The sequence below is a fragment of the Ictalurus punctatus genome, chromosome 29, assembly GCF_001660625.3.
Source record: "Ictalurus punctatus breed USDA103 chromosome 29, Coco_2.0, whole genome shotgun sequence".
Lineage (NCBI taxonomy): Eukaryota > Metazoa > Chordata > Actinopteri > Siluriformes > Ictaluridae > Ictalurus > Ictalurus punctatus.
Genome location: NC_030444.2, coordinates 16,367,687 through 16,392,777, shown reverse-complemented (window position 1 = coordinate 16,392,777; position 25,091 = coordinate 16,367,687). Strand labels below are relative to the sequence as shown.

At 39.5% G+C, this 25,091-nt stretch overlaps 2 protein-coding genes and 1 long non-coding RNA gene across 4 annotated transcripts in view; 1 reads left to right on the top strand and 2 right to left on the bottom strand.

Moving 5' to 3' along the window:
* Positions 1-1,427: 1,427 nt before the first annotated feature.
* Positions 1,428-5,363, bottom strand: fgg (fibrinogen gamma chain). Its single transcript, XM_017461426.3, has 9 exons — positions 5,218-5,363; positions 5,081-5,128; positions 4,657-4,840; positions 4,327-4,411; positions 3,923-4,053; positions 3,657-3,790; positions 3,347-3,531; positions 2,820-3,097; positions 1,428-2,177 (listed from the first exon to the last, which is right to left on the bottom strand). Exons 1-9 carry the CDS (start codon positions 5,275-5,277, stop codon positions 1,993-1,995), a joined length of 1,290 nt encoding a protein of 429 aa, XP_017316915.1. The 5' UTR covers positions 5,278-5,363; the 3' UTR covers positions 1,428-1,992.
* Positions 5,364-15,353: 9,990 nt separating this feature from the next.
* lrata (lecithin retinol acyltransferase a) lies at positions 15,354-18,286 on the top strand. The gene is made up of 2 exons (XM_017461829.3): positions 15,354-15,929; positions 16,721-18,286. Exons 1-2 carry the CDS (start codon positions 15,378-15,380, stop codon positions 16,871-16,873), a joined length of 705 nt encoding a protein of 234 aa, XP_017317318.1. The 5' UTR covers positions 15,354-15,377; the 3' UTR covers positions 16,874-18,286.
* Positions 18,287-23,359: 5,073 nt separating this feature from the next.
* The window catches only part of LOC128629470 (uncharacterized), a 7,557-nt gene continuing 5,825 nt past the window's right edge, over positions 23,360-25,091 (bottom strand). For both annotated transcript variants that reach the window (XR_008393819.1, XR_008393820.1), the window contains exon 3: positions 23,360-25,091. This exon is cut by the window's right edge. This is a non-coding gene — a long non-coding RNA (uncharacterized LOC128629470).

Sequence of the window (25,091 nt, the reverse complement as noted above, 5' to 3'; positions counted from 1 at the left end):
TGGAAACCTTATTTCTCTGGCGTAATAATAATAATAATAGTAATAATAATAATAATAATAATAATGTAACAAGAACACAGAACTGCAGGACTGAATAAAACAGGCTGATTCAGGGTGTGTGTGTGTGTGTGTGTGTGTGTGTGTGTGTGTGTGTGTGTGTGTGTGTGTTATTTTACTGAATATCATGAATGTCATCAGATACACTGTTTCAGCGCAACAGCCAAAGGAAATGAATTTAATGTAGTTAATATTGAATCTAGATTGGAACACCGAGCACATCAAACACAACACTAATTATATTACACGATTATCAGACTTCATTTTAGAGCCAATGGAAAAGGTGATTGTATATAGGTGAGTAGGTAGGTAGAGGGAGAGAGAGAGAGAGAGAGAGAGAGAGAGAGAGAGAGAGAGAACTTTCTGTGTTGTAGAGAACATTTCTCTGACCTTGGACTATAAAACTGTGATTAAAGCCTACAGTAAACACCACTGAGGGCATCGACCCCAAACCCTGCTGAAGATCAAAAGGAAGTGAAGATGATAGAGTGATAAATAGAAGAAAGCACTTTTAAAAGTCTAATTTCCCAGGTGGGCTTTGAGTTGTAAAGAATAAAATTTAACTCAATTTTACTTTAATAAAAGCTCCTTAAAAAAAGACTGAGTAGTTGTCCAAAACACACACACACACACACACACACACACACACACACACACACACACACACACACACACACACACACACACACACACACACAGGGCATGGTGTGTCTTCAGCATCCTGCCCCTGGGGAGGCTGTTGCCATGACAGCATTGCATAATTTATCAGCTCCATGGGATGGGAGGAGAACATGTTCTTTTCTGGTTTAATGGAGGGACAGAATAAACACTGTGTTGTTCAGAAATAATAATAAAGGTTGTAAAGACTGTTTACATTTTATTATTAAATCATATCTAATATCTCAGAAACTTACAAGGAATTATAAAGAAGAAAATGATGTTCATGAGGATCTGTAATACTCGTGAATATTTTGTATTAAGATTTAAGTTCACTACTTCACATGTTGCTGTCTATTCCACATCTGTTTGAGCTGCTGTTCTGAGGGAAGTCCCATTGATGAATTGTGTGAAGCAGAAGGTTATAAGTTTATAAGTTGTAAACATTTAAAGACAACACACACACACACACACACACACACACACACACACACACACACACACACACAATGGGCACTTTTTTTATTGGATTAATGTTTAATGTGTCAGTTCTTCATAAATGCATTGATTTCTGCTGGTTGTTTATAATTTAAAGGCATGTATTATGGAGGTTTATATGTTTATAATACTTTGAGGAAGTGTGAGTGGTGTGAAATGTTAAATCCCTGAATGAAATTGTGAAAATTTCCATTAAACGTGATACATAAATAAAATACATTTTAAGTTACTTTGTTAATCATATTTATTATTTCATTAATAAAAATGAGCACAAAATCATTTGTTTAAAAAGAATTTAGCAGCAAGCCGCCTGCTGACGTTCTGAGTAAACAGGACAGATTAAAAAGTACACCAATCAATGAACAAACACACAAAGTCTACAGAATGAGGGAATGTTTAACTAGCTGCCCTCATGCACTCGACCATGTGGATTAATTGTGTGTGTGTGTGTGTGTGTGTGTGTGTGTGTGTGTGTGTGTGTGTGTACATCCTGATTAGAGACTGTAGAATTTCACTTTCCTTTCATTTACAAATGAAACATCTGTAAAACAATAATAAAACTATTTTGATATGAACTTGTTCCTCAGTTTTTTTTTATCATTCTTTAAAAATCTCCTTCATGTCATGATGTGAGAAAAGTGCTAAATATCTGCTCTCTGTATGCTGAAGTATGATTTATGACGTGTGATGATGTGACTGTATTCTGCTGAGATGAAGATAAAATGTGTCAAAATCAGTGTGAAATTAAATCTCTGGTATTTGTGAACAGAAGATTGGTCATTAGCGGCTGGGAAGATCTCCTTTGCCAATGTCCAGTCCAAGCTGACCTCCAGCGTGGATTCTATTTACGGGAATGATCTTCATGGTGGTCTGCTTCAGTGAATACCAGCGATCGTGCCACGTGGCCCAGATAATGCCATTATCAAACCCGTGCTCACCCACGTCCTTTTGGGAATATCTACCCCCTGGGCAAAACAAGGTCGATATTGAGGTCAGTGTTTAACATACTAATAAAAAAAGAAAACTTTCAGGAGAGTAATATAACACTAATATTATTAGCTAACATTATATAACAGGCTGCTGTGATCCAGTGTAGCTTTTAGCATTTCTGTCCTGAGTCAACATTCTAAACTTTAACAAGCAGAAAATTCACTGCATTCATTTTTAGGCAAGAAAGTAATAAAAGGCTAAAACTCTTTACCTTAAATGGTTTATAACGTTTGGTGAAAGATCACGTAAATGATTAAAAACTGATGAGTCTGAATTCTCTGAACTTAACAGTTCTTTTGGTTGTAAGAAAATTGAATCTGGTTTGTGTTTTGCATTTTTAACATTTAAAAATATTTCTGCGAGATTTTGTAGGAATTTGAACACTTTTGTCGTCATTGTGAAAGAGAACGTTCTCCCACAGCAGATGTTTTTAAAAGCTTATAAATTAACCTTCTTAGAACCTACTGAATATTGTGTATTGTAATTAGTCAGAGTTGAGTTGTGAGTGAGTGACATGTTTCTATACAGTTTATAAATCTGTGACGTACTAACAGCGTGTGTCGGATTGAACCTAAAGCTAACTACTAAAGCCATACAACGATATCATGCGGTGTTACCTCTGTAATATTTTCCGTTCAGATGAGCAGCATGACATTGGTTCATCCACCAGCCTGATCCGTCCTGCTTAGCGCAGTTCCCGCTGTATCGGTCGTTATCTCGGTCAGGTGTGCTGAACTGCAGGCCGTTATGAGATGTGAGCGGTTTATCACTCGCATCATCGCCGAAAGCAAACCCATCGAAAGCATCACCAGCATCTCCTCCAAAATAGTAAGCGTATGTCAGACGGTACTGATCCACCTCAGGAGCCAATTTAAACATGGCATAGTCTGCATATCTGCAGAAATGGAAAAGATCCAGATAAACATTCTGCATCACAACAACAATAAAAACCATCATGACCTCCAGAAATAACTGAACTGATGTAAAAAAATAAAATAAAAAAAAGTTCTGATTGAAAACTGAAATCTACATCATGATTTTCAGTTGATAAAAAAAAACTAAACACTGGCTTTGTTTCTGATTTCCACAGCCTAAACCTGAAGGATCCTGACAAGTTCCTCACATGTTCATTACATAGTCTTACTTCTTGACACCTTCCCAGTCCACCAGCTCTATCCGGAGCACGTATGGAATGCTGGACTGAACAGAGAGCAGGTGGATCTTCTCGTTTCCTAGCCAGAACTCTGTGCTGTCATCAGGAGAGAGATAACCGAACCCTTCTTTATACGGGATCCAGTTTCTGTTGAAGTTAACACTGCCATCACGCCTCTGAAACACACACACACACACACACACACACACACACACACACAGAGCTCATTACCATGGTCTCTGTGCATCATTGAGGAAACTAACAGGAGGTTTAAATGATAAACTGTGTTTTAGTGCATTACCCTCTGGAGCACGGTCCAGCCTCGGCCCAAGCTGTCGATCTCACAGTACACGAGGAACGACTTGGGAGATTTCGCAGGCTGGACATAATACAGGCCGCTAACTTTACCACCCTTATTAGCAATTTCCTGACAATCTGAGACACAACCAGCAGGTGTTAATTACTGAGGTGTAGAGAAGGACAGGTAGAGATGGATGTTATTTGGGAGTGTTAATGGTGAATTAAACTAAAGCGGTGCTGAACACACTGGTGGTGTTTTAATCGTACCTTTCCCAGTGATGCTCTGTATCGTCACTGTGTCTTTACATGGCAATTTACACTTCTGCTCCAGCTGTAAAGATAACTGCTTCAGCTCTGTCAGACGCTTCTCATTGTCTGCCAGCGTTGCCTGCAGATCACTGAACACACAGACCAAAATTAAAGTCTTAACAACGTTTAAATAATTTGAACTTTTAAAAATATGAACTGTACAATTTCCAGACATTATTTGTAAAAAATAAAATAAAAGGCACAGATGTTATAACAAATTAATCTGCAAACTCAGTTGTAAAACGTCAGCCAGGAGTTCGGATTAGACGTGAAAATGTTGATCATTATGTAAATGTAAATTATTTACACTACAGTGAAGCTGTAATTATCACTGTGTACAGAGTTCAGAATGAATCTCTCACAAAATCTGTTCCTCCTGAGAGAGAATGGTCCTCTCAAACCGCAGCACATCGTCCAGCATACTCGACGACTTCTGGATATACAGATCTGAGAGAAATTTAACATAAAACAGCACTTCAATTAAACCTGAATATCAAGTAAAATTCTCATTTAAAGTGATAACATCTGTATATTTGTATTTAGGTTTCTAGATCACACTTGAATCAGTTCCTCCTGATTTAACTGAAGTTTTCCCTTAAAAATATTGTAATCTTTAGGTTCGGTCTTAAAGCCTAAAGCTAGCTGTGTAGCGTACTGAAGTACTGTACTTAGTACTGAAGAGGAGATGTTACCTGGTGAGGATTTCTGCGCCTGCGTCTGTGAGTCCTTCAGATAAACCACTTTATCCTGAGCTCCTCTGGTTAGGTTGGAAATCTCCTGCAGGAGTTCGTCAATGTGATTCAGGTCCTTCACGACGCCCGACTTGTAGGTGTGGAGATAATTTTCTATGCCACATGTGGTGGGACAGTAAGACCCCTGAAACACAAGAAGAAGAAGAAGAAGAAGAAGAAGAAGAAGAAGTAATAATAGTAATAATAATAATAATAATAATAATAATACATTTCATTTGTTGGCACCTTTCATATCTTACAGAAAGACAACATACAATAATAACAGCATAGTTAAAATAGATACACAAAATAAAAATAGATGAAGTGTTAGAATTTTGAGTTAGTAAGAAATGTTCGTGTGTCTGTGTGTGCGTGTTGTACTTACGAAGGCGTCATTAGGGACACAGTGCTCTGAGTAATCCCCTCTCGGTTGCTGTAGATGAAACACACTCACCAAGTTATTCACTGCTCAATCAGTTGAATTAAATCTGTCTCCTCATTAGAACCCGTCTCAGTGCTTACCGCTGAAGTTAGTGTGAACAGGAGCAGCAGCGAGGCGAGTGTGTGTGAGAAAGCAGCCATGATTTACTCTGCTCAAGCACACTCCGTGTGTGATTGAGTCTCAGAGTTGCAGGTTATTTATCTGACCAAGGTCCTGCTCAGAGATGGAGATAACGGAGCTGGACAAACAATACGCAACAACACCTCCCACTTCAATGACTCAATACTGACCCATCTCACACACACACACACACACACACACACACACACGTGTGTGTACACTATAGTCTGAAATAAAGCATGTGTACGATATACTACACTCCAATCTAAACCAAACAGTGGATATAAAAAGTCTACACACCCCTGTTAAAATGTCTGGTTTTTGTGATGTAAAAGAAATAGGTTAGGGTTAGGGGGGTGGGGGTTAGGGTTAGGGGTTAGAGTTATCTAAATCATGTCAGAACCCATTTCACCTTTATTGTGAAATTGCAACATAGAAATATCAAGTAACAAACACCCAAAACCTTTTTTTGGGAAAAATAAAAATTCTAACACCCAGCTTGCATAAGTCTGCACACCCTTTTATAATTGGGATTGTGGCAGTGTTCAGAATCAACCACAGAATCAATCACATTCAAACGCATGTTAAATACTTATTAGTGTACATCCATCTATCCATCCATCTTCTACCGCTTACTCCTTCTTCAGGGTCGCGGGGAACCTGGAGTCTATCCCAGGGAGCATCGGGCACAAGGCGGGGTACACCCTGGACAGGGTGCCAGTCCATCGCAGGGCACAATCACACACACATTCACACACCCATTCATATACTACGGACACTTTAGACATGTAGACATGTATTAGTGTACACCTGCCATTAATTAAAGTGACTGATTAACCCAAAATAAAGTCCAGCTCTTCCTATAGGATTTTTCTGACATCTTCTTGGTAACATCCAACTGGAAAAGCCATGGACCACATAGTGGTACCACTATCTCACTGTTGAAAAATATCAATCAGGAGAGGGTTTGGAGTCATTGGATAGACCATGAAACACTGTAAAGACAATATGGCATGACAGTGACACCACTAAGATCAGACCATTCCTCAAAGATTGATGAGAAGATCAAGAGAAACTGGTCAGGGAGGCTGCTGCAAACTACAGCAAAATTAAAAGAACTACAACAATTTCTGGTGTGAAAAAGATCTCCCGAATTCTTCATATCTCTGGGCGATGGGGTAGGGGAGCAAGACAGAAGCCTTTTTAAATAAATAAATAAAATTACATCTCCTAAAACCATGTAGAATAAAGTGTTCTGGTCTGATGAGACCAAAGTTTAATGTTTTGGCCATAATACCAAACTATATGTTTGGCACAAAAAAACACAGAACATCACCCAAAGAACACCATCACCACTGAGAAGCACGGTGGTGGAAGCATCAAACACTGGGGCTGTTTTTCTTCAGCTGGAACTGGGGCTTTAATCAGGATGGAGGGTAAAATGAACAGCTCCAAATACCAGACAATTCTGGCACAAAACTTTACAGCTTCTGCTAAAACACACAGATGAAGAGAAATTTCACCTTTCAGCATGACGACCCGAAGCAAACCTACAGATCAACAAAGGAACGACTTCACCTAAACAAGGTCATGCTTTTAGAACGATCCAGCCAGAGTCCAGACTGAAATCTAATCAAAGATCTGTGTGTTTATGGTGTACTATACTCCATACTAAAGTGTGTGTGTGTTTATGGTGTACTATACTCCATACTAAAGTGTGTATGTGTTTATGGTGTACTATACTCCGAACTAAAGTGTGTGTGTGTGTGTGTGTGTGTGTGTGCGTGTGTGTGTGTGTGTGTGTGTGTGTGTGTGTGTGTGTGTGTGTGTGTGTGGTGTACTGTACTCCGTACATATGTAAAGCATATGTACAGTATACAATACTCCCAACTTAAGTGTATGGTATAGTATATTTATACATACATACTAACATTTTAGATCTTTTAAATATCCTGTATATTATTAAGATTCAAATTTTAATAAAACTTTAAAGAAGTGCAGTTCAATAAGGTACACAGAGTCCATCTGCACTGATGAGCAGTTAATGATTCATCTTTTATTTTATCTCTTTCAGAGAACAACAAACAATTTCTAAGCCCCCCTGTACCTCACACACACACACACACACACACACACACACACACACACACACACACACACACAGTCTGAGTCATTAGTTTTCAGTATTTTACTGGAAGTTACTCTTATTGAGGTAACTTTGCTCAAGCGCTGTTTTCAGACATAAGGTGTGATGTAAATGCACAGTGTGTGAAGAACGTGTAGATCTTCAGGATGAGTAAAGTTCCATTATGAAGCTGACAGAACGTTCCACACAAAGCCGGCGTACACTCAGTAATATCAGGTGTAAACGGTCTCATGCCACATTTTACTATTAAATATATTTAAATGGTATTTAAAAGTGTATGAACGTTTTAGTCTGGCAGAAATACTGTGCTATAAGATGACAATGATTAGTGTAATACTTATAGAAACAATTATTATTTCATCATCTAGGAAATACAGTGAGTGGAAATTATTGATACCCCTTTAGTTTTGTGCACTTTATTGGGTTAATTTAAAATAGATTAGATTCCTTTTGGCCATTTATCTATGTACCATAATCCATAACGAAAAAGTGACACATTTTTAGAGTCTCTCATTTATATAGGAGGTATTCAGACTCCTGGCTAAAGGCAATCCAAACTGAGGACTATTCCTAGAGCTGGCTGTCAGGCCAACATCAGTAACTGGGCTACAAGGGCCTTGGTCAGGGAGGTGAGCAAGAACCAAATGTCCATTCTAACAGAGCTTCAGAAGTCCTCCTCAGAGATGGGAGAACCTTCTGGAAGGACAAGCATTTGTACAGTAGCTAGATGGAAGACACTCCTGAGTAAAAGGCACATGGCAGGCACTTTAAGTACTCTGAGAGCATAAGGGAGATGAGATAAAGCATTTTAATTTTGGGACTGAACTCTAAGCACAACATCTGGGGAAAAACAGGTACTGTTGATCAACTTGTGAAGCAATACGTGTGAAGCATGGTGATGGAGGCATCAGGCTATGAGGCCCTTCTCAATGGCAGGGACAGGGAGAATGGTCAGAACTGAGGGAAGTGTGAATGTAACCAAACACCTCAGGTATTTACCTTTATATTGGTCCTTGACGAAAAACTGCTCCAGAGTGCACATGACCTCAGACTGGGGTGAAGGTTCACCTTTTAGCACAACACCAACCCAAAGCATACAGCCAAGACAATGTTAGAGTGGTTTAGGACAATTCTTTGAATGGTCTTGTGGCCCAGCCAAAGTTCAGATTTGAACCTCACAGATCTGTGGAAAGAGCTGAAGATGGAAGGTCACAGATGTTCCCCTTCCAATCGGATTGAACTTGAGAAAATCTGCCACGGCGAACACAGCATACAGGTGTGTAAAGCTTGCAGAGACTTACATTGGAAGACTCAAAGCTGGAATTGCTGCAAATGGAGCTTCTACAAAATATTGAATAAAGGCTCTGAGAGGAAAAGAGGTCTGGGATACATGCTAGGTTACAGGCCAATCAGAAACCAGCTCTACCCAGTCTCTTTCTCACCAGCTCCCACTCACTGACCAATAAAACAGATGACTTTAGGATGAGAATGACCTCACATAACCTAAACAGCTGTATTATAATATTATGATAATATTGGAGACCTGGGTAAGACTGCTATCGAGCTAACAGGCTTCACTGTTCACTGAGCAGACAGAACCAGGAAGTCTGATTAGACAAACGGAGGGGAAGTTGGCATCTCTATCAACAATGGTTGGTGCACAGCTACAGACTGAACCGATTCAGTGCAATGTCCTCCCGTTCATATTGCACAACACATCAGTCACTTTACACCATATATTGTCTTGCATATTTAGGTTATATTGTTGTATTATCTTGTGCTGTGTTTATACTGTTCTTGTTCTGTTGGAAGCTGCTTCAGGACTGTTACCAATCCAAATGTCGTTGTACACATTACAACAACAATAAAAACCTTTTCTTCTGAGTATTTATCCAAATCAGAGGTATCAATTTTAAGTTTTTAATACATACATACATATATATATATATATATATATATATATATATATATATATATATATATATATATAAGACTTTGACATAATTATGGATTATTGCCCAATTTTTACACTATACAGTGTTTCAAAACCGAAATGATTCCAAAACTTTCCAAACCCGCTGAATTTTGAGTTGAAGTGTATGACGTCATCGTTACTTCCTGTTGCTGTACTTCATGTTTCTGACCTGCAGGTGGCAGCACAACACCCCAAAGTCACAATATCAGAAAACAGAAGCCAGGATTTCCCATGCTATTGTCCATGTTATGAAATACACAGAAACGTGCACTTTTACTTTCTTATGTCCAAACATTTACTCAGAAAAAAAACAGTGGTGTGAAAGAACTAAATTAAATAAAATTATTACAAAATATAACTCTAAACAGTTATATTTCATTTTATACACCAGTTCAGAATAAATGTACATTTTTTGCAATACATTTTTTAATCATTGAAAAATGTTTTTACATCTGTGTGATGTAAAGATAAGGTTTCACACCAGGGCCAGACTGGGACACAATTTCAGGCCGTGAAAATACCCCCCCCCCCCCCCCCCCCCCCCCAACACCCCGGTTCATCTATATCTGGTTATCTATATAATGTAAAGTCCAACAACAGGCACAAAAATAAAAGTGGGAAGTGTCTGTAACGCCATGAAATATGAAATAAAGGGTTGCCATTTATCAAATAAAAAAAAAAACTAAAAAAAAAAAAAAACACAACCCCAGTATAACCCCTCATCGTATACTTTATTTTCTAGAGTTTTTAAAAAACATCACGTCCTTTAGCCACTGGGAGATGGACGCATATTTAGCAGACTTCCAATACATCAATAGAGAACGTCTTGCTATCAGGGATGTGAAAGCGATCATATCTTTTTGTACAGCGTGTAATGGAACTGAGGCATCAGGAATCCCAAATATAGCAATGATTGGGCAAGGTTTTAAATCTACTCTGAGAATAGTGGACATGATGGTAAAGAAACCAGTCCAAAAACCATAGAGATCAGGGCAAAAGAAAAACATATGGCCAAGATGACAGGGAGAACCATGGCATTTATCACACTTGTCCTTTACTTCTGGATATATTACAGAAAGTCTTGACTTAGACAAATGGACCCTATGTAAAACTACACAACAAATTTTGAAACTACTGACGACCCTATTTTTTCTTTCCTAAATACAGTTTATTACACACAGTTCGGCCATCACATAAAAACATCAACAAGAAACCTAGAGATGGTGAAGCAGTCCTGATTTATATCAGTGCAACCGGTCATCTGGTCAATCAGAGCACCGGGGGCTTTTTGCCCACTGAGGGGCTTTGGAGAAATCAGAGTGTTTCAGGCAGCCTGGAAATAGAGGAACTGCAATAATGTACAGTATATGACAAATAATGCATTTTTTGAACATTAAAGCATGTAAACCTATTCTATTACACCCAATTAACAATATAATTAACGTTTAAAAATCATGATAAAAACCCTTTAAGGGATATATTTTTAATGAATCCTGAAAACAGTGCTCCGTGTGTGTGTGTGTGTGTGTGTGTGTGTGTGTGTTATCCCAGATAGAACAGGTGAAGTATGTTATCTGCTAACGCCAATGTCTCACTGGAGTTTATTATATTATATTAACTTATATTATACTATGATTAATTGTTATTTTAATTAATAATGAATGAACTTTTTTAAGAGTGTGTTTAGATATAACAGTGAACAGTGTTTTATTCTGACCGCTGTGTGACCCGTGTTTATGTCCCGGAGTGGAACTGACCTCATCATCTCATTCCTCTCCAAACCTAAACACCACTGAACTCTGAGTGAACCTGCAGGACACACACACACACACACACGCACACACACACACACACACACACACACACACACACACACATAAAATTCAGCTCTGCAAATAAACTTAGTAAATAATCACAAACCGGATGCTTTGATAAGTTATGACATTAATAAACCACTTTAATAAAGCACACACACACACACACACACACACACACACACACACACACACACACACGCACACTTATGATGATGAAGATTTTGTCTAGAGAGTACATGTTAGCATGTGATGAGATTTCTGTCTTCTGATTTATAATAAAGTATTGTCAGACATGCTGTGCAATAACAATCTCGCCCTGAATCTCACAAAACCAAGGAGATGATTATTGATTACAGGAGGAAGCAGGTGAGGAGCTACAGCCCCCTGTGATCAATGGGGCCACTGTAGGGAAGGTGAGCAGCTTCAAATACTAGGAGTCCACCTCACAGGAGACATCTCCTGGACAACACACATTAACAGCTTAGCGTCAAGGGTGCATTAACATCTCTACCATCTAGTACACCTGGCCAGGTTCAAGGTCTCCCACAAAGTGTTGAGGGCTTCCTACACTGGGGCTGTGGAGAGTCTTCTCACAGGGAACATCACTGCCTGGTTCGGTGGCACCACGGCCCTGGACTTCCCCTATCCCTAACCTAACCCTAGCCCCCATAACCCCTAACCCTAACCTTAACCCTAACCCCCTAACCCTAACCCTAACCTTAACCCTAACCCTAAACCCTAACCCTAACCCTAACCCCCTAACCCTAACCCCCTAACCCTAACCGCTAACCCAAACCCCAACCCTTACCCCTAACCCTAACCCCCCTAACCCTAAGCCCTAACCCTGACCCTAACCCTAACCCTAAGCCCTAACCCTAACCCTAACCCCTAACCGTAACCCTAACCCCTAACCCTAACTCTAGGGAAGCAGAGAAGACCATCAGGACTTCTCTCCCCTGCATCACAGACATCTACACCCAGCAATGCAAGATCAGGGCCAGGAGAATTCTCAGTAACTTTCACCACGCTGGACACACAACACACACACACAACACACATACACACAGCACACACATACACACATACACACAGCACACACATACATACACCACACACGCACACACACAACACACATACACACAACACGCATACACACAACAAACATACACACATACACAACACACATACGCAACACTCAACACACACACAACACGCATACACACAACACACATAAACACAACACACACACACAACACACACATACACACAACACTCAACACACACACAACACATGTACACATAACAAGCATACACACACATAACATACAACACACATACACACAACACACATACACACAACACACACACAATATACAACACACATATACACAATACACAACACACATACAATACACACATACACAACACTCAACATACACACAACACACACACAACATACAACATGCATACACACAACACGCATACACACAGCACACATACACACACACACAAACAACACACAAACACATACACAACACACACACAAAACACACATACACAACACTCAACACACACACACAACATGCATACACACAATACACACAACATACAACACGCATACACACAACACTCAACATACACACAACACAGACAACATACAACACGCATACACACAACACTCATACATATAACATGCATACACACAACACACATACACAACACACACAACATACAACACACATACACAACACACACACAAAACACACATACACAATACAATTTGCACTATAGAAAAAGGAAAAATAATACATTATTTTGCACAGTGTATAATCTCTGTATACACTTTATAACTCTCTATATCTGCTTCTACACGTCATATTCTATTTTCATTTTCACACCATATTCCCTACAGTCCATTATATTTATTTATTTATATTCTACAGTCTATAAAGTTTTATTATATTATATATTTTTTTTTTTTACTACATTCTATTTTCTATTTCATCATGTGTGTATATCCTAGGAACTAATGAAAAATATTTCACTACATTACATGACACGTATGTAATATGTATGTGACAAATAAAGAATGTTGAATGTGTGTGTGTGTGTGTGTGTGTGTGTGTGTGTGTGTGTGTGTGTGTGTGTGTGTGTGGGAGGCAGGGAGGTGAATGCTCTCCTAAGGACTGTGTGGATTATCACAGACATGTATGTATGTGTCGCTGAAATAAAGCAGTACAGTGGTGTTGAACAGATGAAGCTGTTCTGAGAGAAACTCTTTTGTGTTCAAAAGCTCAAAGCTCAAAGATGCGTGGACACCCATAGAGAAACTCAGAGAAGCTCAGAGACCCACAGAGTCCCTCAGAGATGTTCAGAGACCCTCAGAGTCCTTCTGAGATGCTCAGAGCCTCTCAAAGACTCTCAGAGAAGCTCAAAGACCATTAGAAATGCTCAGAGACCCTCAGAAAAGCTTAAAGTCCCACAGAGAAACTCAGAGATTTTCAGAGACCCTAGAGATGCTCCGAATCCCTCAGCTATGCTGAAAGTCCCATAGAGAAGCTCAGACATGTTCAGAGATCCTCAGATCCATTAGTACACTTTTTATCCTTGTGTTTTCCCAAAGCAGATAATTAGTAGCAGATCTGGATGAGTGTGTGACCCAAATCAGTAGTGCTGTTTTAAACATACTCTTATCTATAACCATAAATCTGTCAGAAGAAAAGTCCACAGCGAGGTCGGGACGGGACGGGACGGGGTGATGCAGCGTTCACTGACCCGACTGTGGCCGGATTTCACTGTATGAAGTGCCAAAATGAAGCACACAGTAATTCTGTGCTCAGAGCTGCACACATTCCTGTCTATCCCTCCTCCACTTTCACACAGTTCACTAGTGTGGTGTTATAAACCCTGAGGGTCAGTCCTGCCCTCCACACTTCACTTAACATCATCTCTGTATTTATGCAGAACTGAAAGAAAAGAGAATTTATGTCTGCAGCATGGCCTCAGAATCAGAAATGCTCTTTAGTGTAAGTGCATGAGGAATTTGTCTCGTCTCTTGTGCTCTCACTGTGTTTACAGACATTACACCTTTTAAATGATATAAAGACAAAGACAACATGAAAATATAACACACACACACACACACACACACACACACACACACACACACACACACACACCTGTGAGATTATATATAAATACTGCACTGTAAGTAAAAGAAGAATATTGCACAGGAAAGTTCTTGAATCTCGAGCGAGATGTAAAGACACATTTTCAGCACCTGAAAGTTAGTGTGTTATTCAAACTCTGATTCTGATTCTATATATGTATACATAAATGCAGGTCTTCTTTGTTCTGTGTAATTGCTCTGACTCTAATGTTTTAGTCTTTATAACAGAACAAATACTCAGTAATGAGCAGCTGAATGAATTAATGTAAATGAATGCACTTTAGACTAATGGCTCTTCTGTAGCTTCTGCATTTGCATCTGCATGGTCATTGGGTCGGGGGTTTGAGCCACAGCACTGTCAAGTTGCCACTGTTGGGCCCTTGAGCAAGACCCTTAACCCTCTCTGCTGCAGGGGGCGCTATATCATGGCTGACCCTGCACTCCGACCCCAACTTCCTAACATGCTGGTGTATACGAATAAAACAATTTTTCGCTGTAATGTATAAGTGACCAATAAAGACTCATTATTACTTCAATGGCATAATCCAGTTACATCAACATTACTGATTTTAGATTTTTTTAGTCAGAGACAGACAAATATCAAGCATTAGGGTTAGGGTTCCTATTGTTAAGTACACATTTTTACTGTAGACTATTTTAATAAATTTGGACCAAGATAGATAGATAGAAAGATAGATAGATAGATAGATAGATAGAAAGATAGAAAGATAGATAGATAGATAGAGTACTTGGATAGATTAAATTAAATCTGAGTTGCAACTCAGACACAATGCAGAAACACGTCACCGTTCTTTCTCTCACTTTTTTTGTTTTTGTTAAGTTGTATTTATTTATTTATTTATTTATTTAAACATTTTTAGAGAAACCTGTCTTCAGTGCCCTTTCCGACATTGCTCGCAGCCAGTCAGATCCTTTCTTCCACATTTAGGCTCCGCCTCCTGACACGCGTATAAAAATCCCATAAACGCGCGGGCAGTGTATCCTGTAGAATCATGTACGATTCGCTCGCGCTGCTGCTGCACAGGCTCGTGCTCTTCTCCGACTTGAGCGCGCTCAAAAGCGCGTGGCCGTGGCAGGGGGCGCGAGAAAGCGCGGCCCCGACACCACCACCTTCTCTTCTTGCAGCGCACGCGCTCCCGTTGTGCCGCGGGGACATGCTTGAGGTGCCGCGCACGCTTTTCGTGCACTTCGGTATCTATCTCGGGGACGACCGCGTGGCGCACCTCGTGCCCGACATCCTGCCCGTGCTTACCGGAGAGCGCGCGCTCACCGCGGTCACCAACGCGCGCCTCGTGCTCGGCTGCATGTGCCGGCGCGCGAGCGTACGTGTGGATTCAGTGGCAGACTTCGCGTACGGCGCCACGGTGCGCGTGAACGCGATGGACTACAGGCTCTCCGACGTGCGCGCCATGGAGGGAGAGGAGGTTGCGCGAAGGGCCGAGAGGTGCGTAGGTCACGTGACCTACAGCCTGCTGTGGAATAACTGCGAACACTTCGTCACGTCCTGTCGGTACGGTACACCTGTGAGCCTGCAGACCGACCAGGTGAGGAGATATTATGGGGACATGGGCGTGTTCCAGCTCACAGGTTCCCATACCTGGACCTGGAGAACTCTCTGTGCTACACATTTCACTGTATACCTAACACACACACACCTCTAACACACACACACACACCTCTAACACACACATCTAACACACACACACCTCTAACACACACCTGCTTCAGTGAATGAATCATTAGGACTGTGTGCTGAGCTGAATCAGGTGTTAGAGCAGAAGACCACTAAAGTGTGCAGAACAGAGGGTTCTCCAGGACCAGGGCTAACAACCTGTGTTCTAGAGGTAGTTAATGAAGGCCACAGAACCTGTCACAACTGACAGGTGTGTTTGAGCTGCAGCAGAGTGCAAAACTTTGTACACCCTCAATAAATAAAATGTGGGCTTTTACAGTTTCGGGTATTACAATCTGCTCCGGACTTTCTCATGCAGTGGTGAACATGTGATCAGTTTAAAGTCATTAAACTCCTCAGTGAGGCACAAATTCAGTAAATTGACTAAAGCATATCAGTAGGGTTGCAATATTTATAGTCGATTAATAAGAACAGGAACTCGGCTACTGTTAAAAAAAAAAAACAAATCTAGCAATAGAATGAGAGGGACTCTGATATCACAGTTGAACAGTTTACACGCCAAATGAAGATGATCTGAGAGTTAATCCTCCTTTAATGGTGTGTGGAGATCGAGTGCTCAGGACTCGGTGAGGCTGGACACACACACACACACACACACGTTTCCTGCAGATTGAAAGAGTGTGAATGTGTTTATGGTTTCAGTTCTGTAGTGGAGTGAAGGCGGTTGTTCGGGATCAGAGGAGCGTCCTTCTCTCTCTCCTCCTGGGTCTCATCTCCATCATTTACTTTGGTCTGGTACCAGCGACAACGTTACCCACGATCCTCATCTCCTTCACGTTATGGATGGCCGGCTGAGGTGACACGCACAAAATCCATTGGACTACATGTGGTAGAGACGTTCTGTGTCCTCGCGTCACACTTCAGTCTTATCCTGTGTTCCAGTACTGTTTACTTCTGTTCACTTCCTCTAAACACTTTTTAATGCACACAAGAAACACATGATCGAGGGCTTTTCACTGCGAGTGCACGTCCCTTTAATACGGGCAGCGTTTCATTACAGGTGACTAGTGTACCTAACGAGTGTGCTCACTAGCTGCAGTGTTGACTTGCTGAACAAAGTGTGTTTAAAATGATTGTTTTTCTCAGAACTGATTAATCTGCTATTTTTCCTGTTGTGAAAAGACTGCAGTGCATTCTGGGAAAATTACACACACACACACACAGAGTGACTTTCTCAGGCTGTGTAACATATTGGAGCCCTTATGTGGTGAGGGGAAGTGAGCAAGTGCACATAAACAGCTATAACAGTAGTGGAATACGGCCAATATTTAAATAATATACAGAATAGTCAAGTCTTTACTGAACTGTTTATAGTTATATACAGTGTAATGATGAATTTCACATAGTGTTTGTGTGTGTGTGTGTGTGTACAATGTTATATATAATTATTACTCAGTTTTTAAGCACAGAAGCAGATCTGTGTTCTAGTTTATAAGCTGAAAATTTGTGTACAATAAAAAAAAAATTTAGAATCTATTTTGAGTATATTTACATGTTTTAAACTGAATACAAACTACTGATACTCAGCGTTACTGAAAAAGTGTTACTGAGTTTAAAGTGTGTACATCTGTCTAATATGAAAATCTTCATCTGGTTTTATTTGTTTTGTTTTTATTCATCACTTTAGTGACATGGCTGCTTTATCTAGCCATAGATTAATCAGACCAAATTCTATTCAAAATCAACATGACTATTATCATATAAAATATTTATTTTAAAAAAATGCATTTAAATTACATTTCTATAAAAAGCTGTTAACATACAGCACACAGAGTGACCAATCAGAGTGCAACTGTATAAAGCTGAGATCTGTCCATCGACCAATAAAATGACAGCAATGCATCATGAAGCTTATCCTCTCCACCAATCAGCCGACAGAGAAAAAACTCAAAAAGACAATTTAATGAAAAAGGTTATGCTTAAAGTTGTTATCAGTTATCAGAAATCTGTTTCACCTAACACAGGTAAGCGTGGAGATCATCTGTGTGTGACCTTCCAAAAGAATAACGTGACCTTTATCCCTGACAAAAGTTATTTCTTATTATTATTCGGTAATTTACAATATACTTGTTTATATAAACATCTTCATGGCTGACAATCTGCATTAAAACATAAACAACCGATTCATTTGACTTTTCTTCTGATATGTTTGTATCTCTTTACATAATGAACTATAGTTATATAATAAAATATAATTATATAATTAAACCATATTTGATCATTTTCTTTAAAACAAGTAGTGAATACAAAACACACCTTTTATCACATTTCATTCAAAATATCAGAATTATAAAACTTAATAAAGCAGTTATGTATTCTTATGAACACCTGCATTGAGTAGTGTAATTTTTAATGAAAGTGAATGAACACAATGCACACGACTGTAAATACATGACTGTGTTTATTCCTGAGAAAGTTTATATTAAATATTTAACACTTCACAACAGTTACTGAACCTGAATAATGTGGATTTATAAATAAAGTGAATATTTAGGATTTAAACCAGTCAGTAATTTACACTGAGAGACTGCGCCATCTAGTGTACAGACATCATCACTCACTGACTCATTCATTCAATTAAATAAATATTCTTTGATGGAAGATAATAATAATAATAATTAGTATATAATTTTTAAAAAGTGTCAAATAAAAGTCTGTTACCCTGGCTCCTCTGTGATCTCTTGGACTATTACTATTACTATCATGTCTTACTCTTGGAGAGATCTTTGTTGGTCTCCACTCCTGCGGAGGGGAACGATGATGTTGAATTTCCTCCATTTGTACACAATCTGTCTGACTGTGGATTGGTGGAGTCCAAACTCTTTACAGATGGTTTTGTGACCTTTTTCAGCCTGATGAGCTTCAACAACTCTTTTTCTAAAGTCCTCAGAAATCTCATTTGCTCGTGTCACAATACACTTCCACAAACATGTTGTGAAGATGAGACTCTGATAGATCCCTGTTCTTTAAATAAAACAGGACGCTCACTCACTCACAACTGATTGATGAAAACACCGGACTCTAATTTCACCTTCAAATTAATCTTCTAATCCCAGAGGTGCACATACTTTTGCCACTGACAGATATGTAATATTGGATCATTTTCCTTAATAAATAAATGACCATGTATAATATTTTTGTTTGGTTTGTTTAATTGGGGCTTATCTAAAGGGTGCACAAACTTTCAAGCACCACTGTGTGTATATGATATATATGAAACGGATGATGTGATAAACGTGATAAATGATTTGTGAGCAGTTGTGACTGAGAAAAATATGACGATGAGAAACAGGAACTCTCTGCAGGTCTGATTAAAACTGATGTGACATTTTATCAGATCAGATCTGAGACTCGGCCTGACAATACATTTAAATACTTAAAAATAATGCAGAAATAATTCTTATGAAATGTGATGTTTCTGAGGCATTAGACAAAACAAAGGTCAAATGATCAGTCATTAGAATGAGCCAGCATCAGGTTCAGTCCAGAAACACACACATACGAATGTGATATTTAGGTGTATATATATATATACATATACATATATATACATATATATATACATATACATACATATATATATATATACACATACACACACACACACACACACACACACACACACATTTATATAAGCAGTATAAACCCTGGACATTTCCTGTTCAGATGGAGGAGATTCATATGATGGAGAACATAAGTCAGTTACATTAAATGAAATGTTGTACTATCTACCTTAATTATGTCACTTTCTACTGTCTAATGGTTTTTTATTTCTAAATTTACCGCCAGTTCCCTCCTGTTCTTCATGATCTCTGTGATTTACATGATAGTGGTGATACGAGCTCTGTGAATGAACCATTTCACAACGTTCATGTCTAGTTTTAATGGAGGTTATGAGAGGAATTCAACAAAATGACCCCTATGAGGAGTTTAGTAGGGGTTTGATGGACTGTTAGGGTCTAGGGATATAACCCTAAACCTAAGATTTATTTATCTTTAAGTTATCTTGAATTCAGCTTTATTTTAAAAATCTTTAAAATTCAATGATTAAAATTTATTCGAATCTTGAACTGAGATTAATTTATTTTGTTCCTTACCATGATGGATTCAGTTTAATAAACAGCAGCAGTGTAACTCTACAGATCTAAACATGATCCACACTTTCATACCTTTTCTCAGTGAAAAACATGAACACTTTCATTTAATTAACTTTTTCAGTTTCTGTAATCCTGGATTAAATAAAATATTAAATTCTGATTATGTTTAAATGGTTGAAGGTGTGGTTCAGAAATTTAGAAGTCAGACGTGTGAATCACCTCGCTCATTCACGTCATCTACAAACGTGATTAACACAAACACACAAATCCACCATCTTTAATCTCAGGATACAGATGTGTGTATCAGTCGTTCCTCTGTCCCCCTCCCCCCAAAAGCCCAGTTGGTCCACCGGGTCCGTCAGAGCTGTAATGGGGTTTAATGATGATGTAGTGTGGTAGAGACGGATCTCCAGGCAGACGGCGCGTCTCATTATCCAGCATCACGGAGAAGCCTGTGTCCTGTAATAGCGAGGTAAATGGATTGCTGGGAAGAGGGCCGTGTGGATGAACCCGGTTAATCATCTTTAACAGAGCACCAATAATCTACAGTTATTCCTGTTTAACACGGCAGTGTGAGAGAGAACACACTCCAACACGTGAACACAACAGACTTCACCTTCACTCTCCTGAAAACCCCGCTGTCAGATCAATACGCCACATCAGGAGGAAAATATCGGTCCTGAACAGAACCTCCAAACCCCCGCTGAGGACAACAGCACCAGTTCCACACCGGGTCGTGCTTTTCCTGTTTACTGCTGCTGTGTTTAACAAGAACAGGACTTGGACAGATCGAGACATCTGTGTGGTTTTTAATGCAGTGATTGTCTTAAAGGGCAAGAAAAGGTCGAGGAATGCTTTTAGAGCTTCACTGTAGACTGTTGCTCCAAGTTATTTAACAGAAAATATAAAATCAGATCTAAATTCTTTTGTGCAGTTTCTGACTACAGAGTATTTCAGATGATGTAGAATAAACTCAGATGGTTTCAAATCACTTAAGTCTGAAATGGAAGCATCTGCATTATTAAATCATTAATTCATATTCTCTCATATAAACTTGTATTAACTCATATTTATCTTATATTAACTCAACTGATCTCATATTATCTCATATTAACCCACTCCTCCACTGGTAAATCACTATAATGACAGTCTATCGCTTATACTGGACACCTTGGCCCCTTTGAAAACTCGTACTGTTTCATTTGTTCACTCTTCTCTATGGTAGACCTCCGAGCTTTGACAGCAACAAGCTTTGAGTTGTCGTTTGGAGCCGTTGTCTAAAACACTGGACTTTCTATACATAAATAGACGTTGTCCGCTCACCTGATATCTTATAAGAATGTACTCAATGCTGCAGAATGATCCTACTACACTAACATTATCTGTTCTGGACAAAGCAATACACAGACCTTATTCTCCACTGTCCAGAAAACACCTCTTCTCATTTCAACACCAGCAGTGAATGTTCCTCCTTTCTGAACTTCTTTAGCTCTAAAATTACTAACATTCATCAACAACTGGCCTCTTCTACTTCTGTGACTTTTCCCCCTTGTGGAATACACTGGAACTGCTGCCGTCCACGGCTCTCTCTGCCTTCAGACCTTCATCAGTCGTGGATATCATGGACCTCATCACCAAGGCCAAGTCATCTACTTGCTCACTGGATCCTCTTCCTACCATGTTGGTTAAAGCCTGCCTTCCCTCAATTTCCTTTTATTGTGAAAAAAATCACCTGCAAAGCAATAATCTTTACGCGCCATTTCAATCTGGTTTCCATCCCAAACACAGCACTGAAACAGCTCTTTTAAAATCACACATGGTAATAGATAGAGAGACAGACAGAGAGAGAAAGGAGAACACAGGAAAATAAATCCATCCATCACCATCACTCATCCCTTTAATCCATTCTGCTGCTGAACACGTCACATATCTTACTCGTGATGAATGTGAAGTAAAAAAAAAGCAGAATGTGCAGCAGAGGAACATCAGTGGAGCAGCACCAGCTCTAAAATACAACAAATATATCAAATACACGTCAGTGACAGCTGAGAGGAGTTTCTACAGCACTGTGAGAGAATACTGAATGCTAAGCAGCTAAAAATGTCTGAGCTTAAAAGTTTTCTAAAACAAATAATTGAACACTCGCACCATTATACACCATTTAATATCATATAATCCATCCATTTTCTGTACCGCTTATCCTTACAGGGTCACGGGGAACCTGGAGCCTACCCCAGGGGTCATGGGGCACAAGGCGGGGTACACCCTGGACCAGGTGCCAGTCCATCGCAGGGCACAATCACACATTCATACACTACGGACACTTTAAACACGTCAATCAGCCTACCATACATGTCTTTGGACTGGGGGATGAAACCGGAGTACCTGGAGGAAAGCACGGGGAGAACATGCAAACTCCGCACACACAGGGCCACGGTGGGAATCAAACTCTTATCCCTGGTATCCCAGCTGTTAGTGTGGAGGTGTAGAACATCACCAAATATAATGAAACAAAATGAAATTCCTTTCTGACCTTAATTTTAGACATCACCATTATTCCTGTCCATCCAAATGTTTTTTCTCTCTCTCCCTTTCTCACACACACACACACACACACACATCTCATCAGGAAGCAGTGCTCCTACTGAAGGACTTTACTCCATAAACCTGTCTAATGATTATTGGACATGTAGCAACATCATTTTTTTTATATCTTTTGATTCTGGGTGTTGTTCACATTCACGTTCACATGTTCTGTCGTCCGGGTCATGGGTTCAGAGTGTAAACTATCACAGCAGGAGTGTTATAGATGAGTGAAGTGACGATCAGAGACTGGGTTATTTCAGTCCTCCACTTCCTCTTAATGTTCCTCTCACACTTAATTCTGGCAATTAGCTCTGGTGTACATGAGTGTAAATGAAATCCATATCACTTAGTCTGATTATCCAGCACTCAGGTGACTGATACAGCTGGGGAAATGTTATTACAGACAGGCGAGAGTGAGACTGACGACTACTGTATCTAAAACATCACACACTGTGCTGCGCTGGAGAAACTGCAAATACATTTACAACATACAGAAATACACAGTCCCCTCCAAAAATATTGGAATACAGCCCTACACCAAAGAAATTTGTGTTTGAGATAAAAGGGGAGAGGAGACGAGAGTTTAGGATTACAGCTTTTATTTCCTGGTGTTTACATCTAGACGTGTTAAACACCATAAAACACAGAACATTTTGTATCAAACCACCCTATTTTTAGGTGAGCAAAAGTACAGGAACAGATCAATCTTGAAGTAAATGAAAGTAAATAACACTTAATATTTGGTTGCATTTCTTTTCCTCGCAGTAACTGCATCACTCCTGCGCCTCACTGACACCAAACAGCTGGTTTCTTTTTCTGTGAAGCTTCTCCAGGTTTTTCCTGCAGCTTCTTTCAGTTGTTTGTTTCGGGGGGTTTCTCCCTTCAGTCTCCTCTTCAGGAGGTGAGATGATCAGTTGGGTGAAGGTCTGGTGATTGACTTGTTCAGTCTAAAACCTTCCACTTTCCCCCTGATGAAGTCCTGTGTTGAGGTGGAAGTGTGTTTTGGATCGTTGTCTTGCTGCATGATGATGTTCCTCCTGATTCATCTGGATGCATTTCTCTGTAAACTGGCAGAAAATTGTTCCTGTAAACATCTGCATTCATTCTGCTGCTACCATCATGAGTTCCACACACACAGTTGAACGGTGGATTGTGAGACCTTCACCCTTGTCCTGTGGAGGATGTTGGTAATGTCACTGACTGCTTTTCTTTTTGGGTTTTTCTTCACAGCTCCCACAATGTTTGTCATCAGCTGCTGTTTTGTTCCTTGGTCGATCCGTTCGGTGTCTGATGCATAGAACAGTAGCGGTTTCTTTCTTTTTCAGGACATTCCATACTGTTGTATTAGTTATTCCCAGTGTTTGTGCAGTGAATCTGATAGTCTCCCTCTTTTCTCAGCTTCAAAATGACTTGCTTTTCTCCCATAGACAGCTCTCTGATCTTTATGTTGGTTTATCCTTTTTAACAACAAATGCAGTCTTCACAGGGGAAGCTGAAGCCTCAAACCCAGAATACATGGTCAGAGTTATTATTGTCTAATAATAATAATAATAATAATAAACTTTATTTTATAAAGCGCCTTTAAAAGCAGCTTCTCAAAGCTGTACACAAAATAAGCAGTACACAGAAAAAATAAAACAAAAGTTAATAAGAACGTTAATAATAATAATAAAAAAAATAATAATAAAAAATGACATCAGCAGTCAAATGCGAGTTTTAAAAAAAGTGTCTTAAGTTGAGCTTTAAAAATGCCAAAAGTCTGAGCTTCCTTGAGTTCAGGAGGAAGAGAGTTTCAAAAGGGAAGGAGCAGACAGAAAAAGCCCCGTCACCCATAGATCTTCACCATGTTTGTGGAACAGTTAACAGATTACACTGTGAGGAGCGCAGGCTGAGATTTGGGGTGTGAAGGATTTATAAAGCAGATATATAATGAGGAGCCAAGCCATGTAATGCTTTGTATGTCAACATCATGATCTTAAAATCCACACGGAACCTGACCAGGAGCCAGTGTAAGGACTCCAGAACAGGAGTAATATGATTGCGTGTCCTGGTCCCAGTCAGGATCTGGGCAGCAGAGTTTTGTACATATTTCAGTTATTGATTGTGGATTTAGAAACTCCGGCTGAAACGGCGTTACAGTAATCCAACCGAGTGACAAACAAATGAGTTTATCAGCTTTTCAGCTACAGAGAAGTTTAGCATTGGGCGCAGTCTAGCTATATTTCTGAGGTGAAAAAAAGGATGTTTTAACAGTGCTCTGAACAAAAGAATCAAATATAAGACTGGTATCAAAAATTACTCCAAGGTTCCTCATTTTACTTTGGGTCTCT

Excerpts from the sequence above, each read along its gene's own strand:
- lrata (XM_017461829.3), top strand. The coding sequence starts at position 15,378 with ATGTACGATTCGCTCGCGCTGCTGCTGCACAGGCTCGTGCTCTTCTCC. Across the intron at positions 15,930-16,720 it reads TGAGCCTGCAGACCGACCAG|TTCTGTAGTGGAGTGAAGGC; the intron begins GTGAGGAGATAT and ends TTATGGTTTCAG.
- fgg (XM_017461426.3), bottom strand. The coding sequence starts at position 5,277 with ATGGCTGCTTTCTCACACACACTCGCCTCGCTGCTGCTCCTGTTCACA. Across the intron at positions 4,054-4,326 it reads TCTCAGGAGGAACAGATTTT|TGATCTGCAGGCAACGCTGG; the intron begins GTGAGAGATTCA and ends CTGTGTGTTCAG. Across the intron at positions 3,791-3,922 it reads ACAGAGCATCACTGGGAAAG|ATTGTCAGGAAATTGCTAAT; the intron begins GTACGATTAAAA and ends GTTGTGTCTCAG.